This window comes from Magallana gigas, chromosome 5, assembly GCF_963853765.1.
Source record: "Magallana gigas chromosome 5, xbMagGiga1.1, whole genome shotgun sequence".
NCBI lineage: Eukaryota > Metazoa > Mollusca > Bivalvia > Ostreida > Ostreidae > Magallana > Magallana gigas.
In genome coordinates this window covers 11683405-11693456 of record NC_088857.1, presented here as the reverse complement: position 1 = coordinate 11693456, position 10052 = coordinate 11683405, and the positions used below count along the sequence as shown (strand labels likewise).

Genomic DNA, 10052 nt, shown 5'->3' with positions numbered 1-10052 from the left:
AACCAATTTTTATATATAAAACTGGATATGTATTGCATGATCTCTTATATGAAAATCAATGAACTGGAATATTGGCATCCTCTAATTGTGTAGATTCAACTTGTTCAAATTATGACTACAGGTAATAAGGTCGGCCCACAATAAGTGCTAAATTTCAAACTAATATACATTTTAGCAGTTGCATGAAAATTTTATCTTTAAAGAACCATGCATTACTCTTCAAATGTGTGCAAAAAAAAAACCTGCTGGAATTAACATACCAGTAATGCATTTTAATTTAAATGACACAATTTATTTTCATCCCCACCCCTCTATAAAGAATATTTAATCTTACATAAGAAAATTATGGTACTAAACTATGCTAAAAATTAAATTTCTCTATTATTTCAAGTGTTTTAAGTCAAAATAGTTATCAATGTTTGCTCAGGTGAGCGATGTGGCCCATGGGCCTCTTGTTATATTTCCAGGTATATATGTTTTAAAATATATCATACTGATCAGTTATTTAAGCAGGAATGCAAAAGACCTGGACATTTGAATTGATCTGGAGATTTGAACTGACCTGAAATTTTATATATTTTATTAACGTTAATAAATACATTTCTATGTTATGCGTCAATTTTAATGTCTATTGGTGAGTTTTTTATCATATTGCCAGGTATATACGTTTTGAAATATATCATTAAATAGCATCATTATCGGTTATTTTCGCAGAAGTGCGAAAGACTTTAAAATTGGAATTGACCTGAAAATTTTAGATATATCATCATCTGAAATATCATCATTATCAATTGTTATGCAGAAATAAGAAACAAATTCATGAACATATATTAGTTGACTTGAAAATTTGAGCTGACATGAATTTTTTTTAAATATACTTAAAGACTTGAATTACAAAATTAAAGGAAAAAATATAACTGTCTAGTTTATAAAACTGAAAATCACGTTGGCTATCAAGGAGCTCATCCTGACGATCCTTATTAATATTTTCACTTTCGAATCAATAGGCTAGTGTTTGTTTTATAAAACATCAACAAATGTTCCAAAATTGAGTCAATCAAAACTAACGAGCATTTGCAACTTTGTGTATTTCATCAAACTTGATTATTTAGGTCTTCTGATCAGTATTTCCATTTAATTAAGCGATTAAGCTCTAAGAACTAAAGATTTAATCAAAGTACCGAAGAACTGACGGGAGTTGATTTTATCGATGTTTATTTATTTTAAAATCATTTATATGTTATTTTGCATGACAAGTACAGGTAGTTTCTAATCTGTTTTTGAATTACGCACATTTTTATAATATGAATTTTCAGACATTTTCGACACTAGAATGATGATAAAACCCCATATGAATCATAGTAAGTAATATTTAAAGATAGAATAAATTCAATAACACTATGTATCAGTGATAGAAATATATCTGGAAAATTTATGGATCCAAGTAATATTGAACTCTCGTCTCGTTCAACCAAACGCTCGGCTATCGCCGTTAGTTCCCGACAAGCAAGAGAGACTCTCTGCTTAAAGGAGATTTATGGAGACAGCCGAGCGTCGAGTTGATCAAGACTATATTGAACTCAGGTGTAAAAATACATACAACTACATATCTAAATTGTTCGTACCATTTAAAATCTGACTATTTTTAAGGTATTTATAAATATGTTTCCTTGAAAAACAATGCTTTAGCATACATTATTTCGAATTTATCAATTATTCTCAAGAACTAATTCTTGTCAGGGGCGATGATTTGTGCTTTGGTCCAAACACTGTTTCACTTTCGGTTTGTCAGAGTAACTGCATAGGAGAGTTGATTGAAATCAACTCCCGAAAATTATTTCAATTGCAAGGTAAATAAAAATGGTTTCATATGATTTATAAGAAAAGGTTTTACATGATTTTCATGAAATAAAAAATCATTCCATAAGACTGTAAATTTTTACGATTTCGTCCTAAGTAAAACGAGCTGTTCGATATATACAGTATATGACAACTTTGATTTCTAAATCAACAAAAGGCCAACAGTCTGCAGATGAATCTGTCATGGAGTATTATGTTTTGGAGTTATTATAATTAGAATATTTTCTAAGATTAATTACATGTTCAGTATATGACCATATTGGCCGCGCCCAATGGCACCCAATGGTCTGAACCACTGTCAAGGAGCTATCAACTCAATTTGGTAAAGAGGGCTTCATGAACATTTTTACAATACCTTCAGTTTATCTCCTACTACTGTGGAATTAGAGAAGATCCCTTAAGACTTCCTAAAATGTTACAATTTGTTTAAATGAGGTAAATGCCTCATCGTCTATCCTTATTTTAAAGAAGTGAATAATTTTATGTCAACCACATATGATACATATATTGCCGCATGTTTGACATATTTTATCATGTAAGATAGAATGTATTTGAACACAAGTTCTCGCAGCTTTCTATATTCTCACTTCAGGCGAACGTTTACAAGCACATTATTACAATTCCTCAAATTGTTTCGGAGTAATAGTTGACAAAAATCGTTTATCAAGTAATCAATAATAATTCTACAAAATGTTTATAAATACAATAAGGAAATAAAAAACAACAAAGGTAAAAATTACTGTAGAGGCAATCAAACAGATTAATAAAGTACCTAAATGGCTTTACGGTCACGAATGAAAGAATTTACTAGCAACTCATGATCCCAATTTAACAACAGAATCCGTTTCTCTTGATTAGTAATTTTCAAAATCATAGTAAATGCAGCACTGCTTATCATGGTCAGGTATGTAATAGTGGTTTGCGTATTAAGTTTCAAGTAATAATGAATATTCGTATATATTGCATTCATTTTTACGTTCTTTACATTGATTGATTCTTTTTGCTTTATTCCTCTTGCACATGCTACATTCGTTTCATCAAAATTATCCGAGATGTTTCAGACCAAATGATGATACGTAAAACGAATAATGAAAACGGTCGGCAATAGTACGTCACTTTGGTGAGTTACGGGATCTAAAACTAAAAAAACTGTAACAGACGATTATCTTACAGTCACACTGACACAGTAAAAATTATAGTCACCATCTGGTATAAATGTTTGTGCATAGTTTTTCAATATTAAACAAATCGTATTTTAAGGTTTGAATCTTTCATTTTCTCCTTGTAAACATTATCAAATTTCTCGTTGTCACTTTCCGTGAAGTGTGATCTCCAGTCACCCACAACACCTGGAAATATAATTAAAATCAAAACTAGGCCCTGAACTGAAAATAGGCAAGTTAAAAAATTTTATTTATATTATTTTAAAAATTATTTTCACGTTTTTATATTTTCAAATGATATTAGTATGAAATTTTAAATTAACATCTTTTCTCAATCAGTGGTCAAGGATATAAAAATATGAAACAAAAATACACTTTTTTTCTTATAATTTATAGTTTAGGTGCCATAATTGAACTGTCAGTTAAGAGTGTAAATATTTTTATAAATGTGTTAAATATTTCACTATTACATAAACAGGATGCAAATCATCCATGTCTTGATATTTGTAGTTTTTATTCTCAACACTTGGAAAGTATAATAGTATAAATAGTGCGAAAAATGGCGTTATAACGCGGGTTAGGCATTTCTCTGCAATGTCACCCCTTCATATCCTGCATCTATCACCAAAAAAAGCATTTTATTCATAATTTATAACATAATAGGGATGGTTTTAATACGCCATCGAAAAAATACCTTTTTTGTGTTATAACATCTTTAAAAAGGGGTCAAAATGTCTTTATCGCGTGTTTACGCCTCTAAATTATTCTTTCAGTTACATAAATGATACCATACAGCTCCTATTTCATCGATATCAATTTAAAAAAAGAAAAAAAAATTCACACACCATGCATTGCATTGTAAACAAATCAGAATAAACCCATCAGTTTTTTATTTTTTTTTCTGGAAGATATTGTCAATGATTGTACATTGTTTGTACCAAAATTTAGCCGATCATTTAAAATAAATTCAATAAACTCTTATCAGTTCTAGATTACCTTTTCTGAGTAAAATATTGTCATAGGGAGTAGTTTTCCTCTTTTTAACCTCTTCGATAGTGCATGTATCATAAACAGATTGTAGAAAGTCGGGGTCACTACTTGTTCCTAGGAAAGTGGCAAATTTCTTCATGCTCTCCATTCCATTCTATAATTTCAAATCATTTTACATTTTTCACAAATGTCTAGAATACCGGAATACGGATCTTAATTAAGACAGTACACATTTCGTCTTATTGAATACCTACATACTGTATAATTTAAAAAATTCGTGATAAACCGGCACATAAATTTCTTTTATTATCTTTTCGAAACATAAGCATTATCTTTATCAACGTTAAATGCTTTTTGCGCAAGTTTAATCTCTAAAATCCTACATGTATGTACAAGCAGCATGCACTCGGCAATATCTTTCTAAGCCTCTACAAGCCTATACATTTAGTAAATCTTGTCTAACCTAGAGATAGTATGCCTGTATAAGCCTACTATTTCTCATATTAAGTCTATATATTAGGCACATTTTTCAAAACTTAACTAGTTACGATTTTATATGTACTTGATATACGCTGTTTCCAGCATGGAAGCATATCCAGTAACAGTGTTTACTAAGTAAATTGTTATCCTATTCTAAAGCCAACAACGACCTAATCCAAACCACCTCTAACCCTATCAGTAGCTGTAGCCAACGTTATGTTGAGGGCTAGCAGTGCTAGGGTTAGGGTTAGGGCTAAGTATAGGGGTATATGTAGCAGAGCTAGGATTAGTGCTACGGTTAGGATGAGCAGGGCTAGGGTTAATGCTAGGATGTACCTGTTTCAGGTCCTCGTAGTATACAACAAGCCAGTTATCTGGATTTTTCTTTGCTGCTTCTTCCCACTCTCTTTCTCGATCAAACCAGCTGCCATAGAGAGTCTCTGTTTACGCACATGTATAAAAGAAAATGAAATGAAATAAAATACCGGATATTTTTCTTACATTGCACTAGTCTTATAAATGTAGACGAACACCGTTGATAGTTGAGGAAACATGTTTGTTATCAAATATCCCTCCACGCTGAAATATACATATATCATGTTTATAACATTTTAAGATGCATTTCTAGATGCACTGTTATTAACCCATTTATCATGAAAAGTGTTATCAAAGCTTTTAATGAAATAATTAATTCACCTCAAGTTTATGATACATGTACAGGTGATAACAGTAATATACCAAAAACGTCAAATCAATTTTTTTCATACTTTTACTTTTGATTAGATAGAATTATTTTTCCGTCTTTAATGTTTATAAAATGAGTAAGGCATTTTCATAAAATTTGAGGTCAGTCGAGTTATAAGTGAGATACATAGCCCATTATGTTTTGTTATGTAAACACAGCTCATGCATGTCATGTTTTTATTACATTTTAAATTTAAAATTAAACCAATGCTAGGAACAGTTAATTAATGATTAAAACTAATCCACATATGGAAAAAAATCAGTTAGAAAAAACTGTTTACGGTACATTGAACCAACGCCCCTTTGAAGTTTTAACTGTCATACTATAATTAGTTGTTAGCAGTCGTACAACTTTATGTCGCAATTTTTAATTTCCATATGCAGCTACACTGAATGTTATCTTAGTAGTTGCTGGTGTAGTACACGTACCTCCTTTCAGAAACAAGTCCAGGAATGCAGATAGATCTTTAGAGACGCCAAGGACCTCAGACGCGAAAGGATCCTGTTTATAGTGGTGGAAAGCCGCAAGTGCCACGTCCTTGGGGTTCCTAATAATATGGACAATTTTCCCACCATTTTTTATGTGATCCTTTGGAAGATGTCGAGGAGGAAGGTGTGACGTTATAACTCTTGGGGAGGGAATCGAGTTAATGCTTTCTAGATCTTCCACATAGTCCAGAAAGGTCTTTACCAGCAAGTGGTCTGAATCCAGTTTGTTGTGTAGAAGTCGGGGTATGATCTCGTTTAACCAATGGTTCCCTGTGATAGTCATGGAAAAATTATGAAGTTACAGCTTAATTTCTAGATATGAATTGAACATATATTTAAGTCACTTTAGTTTAACCTTTTGCCGTCGGTCGTGTGCTGTCCGATTTCAAATTTTTCTTTTTGAAACTTTAATTTCATGTGCATTGTATACTTGTAGCAATAAACTGTATTCATGTTGTAATCATTATTAATTACCAGTAATGAAACGGTGAATGTTATATAAAACGACCATTTAAGGCCTACATGTCATTTATACCTAAATTTTACAATAGTTGGCCCCTGGATCGAGGATATCGACAATCCGAGATTCCTCCTACCCTTGACCTCCTACCCCACCCCCTTGCCCCCACTTCCATCCTCATCAATGAATTGATGTTTGCAAATATCAAATAATACATGCAAAAGCGGATATAACTGTCTGAGGAGTCTTCAACTATAAAATAAGACTTAAAATATGAGACTCCCTGACAGGTCCATCACAGGTGACCGTCATGGCCAGTGGGCCTCTTGTTTAACTAGTCGTATGTCGAGATACTATTTCAAGATTACTTGATGCAAAGTTGAACATGCATAATGTTAGGTGGCACAAAAAATACACATGGAAGTTACATGTATGAACATAAAAAGTAAATATTACAAACGAAATAAACTAATTTATATGTACGACATATTAAGACCTTCAAACGAGATACGATATACTTTACGCATGAGATACGACATTTATCTTGTTATTAAGACTTTTTTTTTTTTGGGGGGGGGGAGATACAGTTACAAGGTTAATTTTAGTATCGTTTTACTACAAATCATTAGGTTGTTTGTATACCTAGTGTCTCATTCAAGCGACATTCATCAACGTAACCGCTAGATATTTCTTGCATGCACTTCTTTAGTACTTTTTTTAAAACAACGACTTAGTGTCAATTTTCCGTAATTACGATTCATTTTCTCGTTATAACATTTTACAATGTCGTCAGTACGACCAAGTTTATATCCTTTGTATGATTCATTGTCGTAAATTTGACTTGATCGTTTGTGCTATTTGTGTCGCTTGGGTACGACCTAGTCTACAAATTGCATTATTTAAGGAATAAGGAATAATTTTTGAGTATTATGAGATGATAAATTCGGTCGGGGCGTGATCAAATCCAATAAAGCCCTGAACGAAGGTACGTAGTGTTATCACAGGCAAAGACACTGAAAAATGTAAATATTAAAACTTATAATCGCGTTATAACATCAACTTATTTTATTGTTTGTGCGCCTTGGGTCATATTGTTCGTACGGCTCGCCATCTCGTAGTCACGATCTACAGTGGTAGCAACGTTATTGTTGACAAACGACACGCACGATACACGAACGATCACGCACGATACACGGACGATCACTAACTTACTGAATTTTCACGATACACGAGCAAAAACGATAAAACACGCATCCGAACGATTCTACACCATTAAACACGCAAAATCGAAATTAATTTTTAAGAATAGAATTAAGGAAACGTATTGCTTTAATTTGTATTGCTTTATGTTTGTTTTTTTATTGAAAAGCGGCATGTACAGAGCAATGCAATGTTTTATATTTACGAGTAAACAATTTACACATCCATACAAAAAAAAAATATATGATTCATTGTCTCCATAACGAATAATAGCTTCAGTGTAAATGAATTGAAGATAATGCATTAAATATATGAAATTATTTACATACGAGTTGACTGTTTATGTAATCCAGTTCCCTTACGTACGATTTGATTATGCGGGATAGAGGTAAATTTGTTACCTTGTTCCATAGAATTTCGATTTTACACATTGCATATTTTCATTATTTACGGTACATAATTGATTTATTTCTATTTATTCTAAATTTTAAAGCGTCTTTAAAAAATTATTTCAAACAAATGTTTACTCAATGAACCAGATAGGAATGCGTATTGATTTCTCATTTGAAAGAAAAGCGTTCGGGATAGTCGTTTAGTTTAAAACGGGGAGTGGGTAAGCTTGACCGCTTTCATTTAACGTGCCGCTATTGCTAATATGATTAAAATTATGTGTAAAGACACAATGGAAGCTTGATATAGGCTGACTATAACATTATGCAAGACTAACTCGACCGAACAAAGGATTGAATGAGCTGTGGAAATACTTGATAAATGTTTTAACCACGAACGAGAGAATGATTGTTAACAATTGTCAATGTTCTTCTATAAAAAAAGTTTAAAATTCACATTGTTTTACAAAAACTACTTGTCTTTGTTTTATGAATAAATCCTGACATTCCGTAAAAGAAGTTACAAAACGAAAAAACCGCACGATCACGAACGAAAACGCACGGTAAAAAACGCAAACTATTTTTCCTGATACACGCACGATCCCGCACGTTACACGAACGATCACCCACGTTACACGAACTATTTAACACGATTGGCTTTTCAACAATAACGTTGTTACCACTGTATCCTGCACGAGTCGTTCTTACGAGGTATTCCGTATATATCGATTTACATATATATGTATTGTCTCGTAATTGATAGATTATTTGTACTTACGGCTTTGTATCTTGACCTTACGATTCAATAAAAAAAATAAAGATATTTGCTTACTTTGATATTAAGTTGTTAATCAAAAATATGTAATTTTATAATTATCTGCTTGTAAGTGCAAGATTTTAAATTCTGCTAGATAAAAGCAACGAAGCATGAATACTATGTAATTCTACCCATCAATGACAAAGGTATTTCTAAACAAAAATTGACAAAGTTATAAGAATACAAAAGAATAATTATATTACAAAACATATTTTTATACAATTATATAATAGCAAATTGCTGCATTTTATTTCCTTTTCACAAAAAATGTCTTAGGTTCTATGCACAAACACGACCCACATAGTATGTAAACAAAACCAGAATGAATGCCGTTACCTACTGAGTTTTAACCCATACGAATGTCACGTATTTCAAATATTATTACATAACTTGTATTTTAAATATGAAAGTAGAAAAATAAAAAAAAAATCAATGTCATGTCTAGGCTTAAATCTACTATCTCACAGAGGTCGAATTTGGAAACAGGAGTTTTCCTGTAGACAAAACTTACCAGATTTGGGATAATTAAATAATAAAATGTCATCTTTTCTTGTAGGAAAGTTCTCGATGTCACTAATGTGTTTGCGGGCGTCTTTCACAAAGGATGGAAAGCTTGGTAGAACCAAATCACCTACCCTTAAAGTCGCCATTGGAAAATATTGCGTGCGCAGCAAGTGAAATATAATCGTCGGGGCGTTGTGTTAAATGTTGATTTTGAACTGGAATTCATGGTGTGTTCCCGTTTTGCACACATTTGATAATTGGGAATAGAACAATAGGTGTGATTTGTGTTGTGATAGCAATTATAGTCTGCTTTCGGTCAAAGATTTTACCTGGATTTTTACCTGTGTTTTATCAGTGCCTTAACGATAAAACAAGAAGAATACAGCTATTTTGTTGTGTTTTAGGTCTAATAACTAATAACTATCACCATTTTTTTGGTTTGATAAAAAAAAGATAACGATATATTTAAAAAGTCTGATAAAAAAATAATGATAAGATTAGATGAATTACCTTTTACATTTTTGTCCATTTACCTTAAATATAAAACCAAATGAATTAGGAAAAATTGCTGGTCCAAAGCCAATTGGAAGCTGATTCAATGGATACTTATATGATGAAGGGGGAAACTACATAGACAGTCATATGGGGTACTCTGTGTCTCTTTTTACAATTGAGTTGCAAATTATGTAAAACGCATGTTAAATATTGATTGTTTGGTATAAACAGAAAGAATATTATTAAAGAAAACAGATCTTTATCACAAAATATTTCAATGTTTGGAGTAGCGACCTTGACAGTAGTTCTTATGACATCACCGCTTTAGTATATGGCGGGTCACTTTCTAGTTTTTCAAATCAGAGGTTAAATACATAAAATTCTGACAAAAATAATGCAATATACCTCTTCCTATAGGCAGTTAATTAAACAAGGGCGCTACATATTCAGCATTTTGCAAT

General features: G+C 32.0%; 1 protein-coding gene across 1 annotated transcript; it reads right to left on the bottom strand.

Moving 5' to 3' along the window:
- Positions 1–2422: 2422 nt before the first annotated feature.
- On the bottom strand, positions 2423–9272 carry LOC105326855 (sulfotransferase 1B1). Its single transcript, XM_034452819.2, has 5 exons — positions 9104–9272; positions 5667–5996; positions 4830–4933; positions 4020–4167; positions 2423–3209 (listed from the first exon to the last, which is right to left on the bottom strand). Exons 1-5 carry the CDS (start codon positions 9240–9242, stop codon positions 3100–3102), a joined length of 831 nt encoding a protein of 276 aa, XP_034308710.2. The 5' UTR covers positions 9243–9272; the 3' UTR covers positions 2423–3099.
- Between the last annotated feature and the right edge of the window lie 780 nt (positions 9273–10052).

Bases quoted from the DNA above. Each gene is read 5' to 3' on its own strand.
- LOC105326855 (XM_034452819.2), bottom strand. From the start codon at position 9,242: ATGGCGACTTTAAGGGTAGGTGATTTGGTTCTACCAAGCTTTCCATCC. The intron at 5,997-9,103 runs GTAAGTTTTGTC...TGACTATCACAG, and splicing joins ATTTAATTATCCCAAATCTG to GGAACCATTGGTTAAACGAG. The intron at 4,934-5,666 runs GTACGTGTACTA...GTGCGTAAACAG, and splicing joins GGACTTGTTTCTGAAAGGAG to AGACTCTCTATGGCAGCTGG.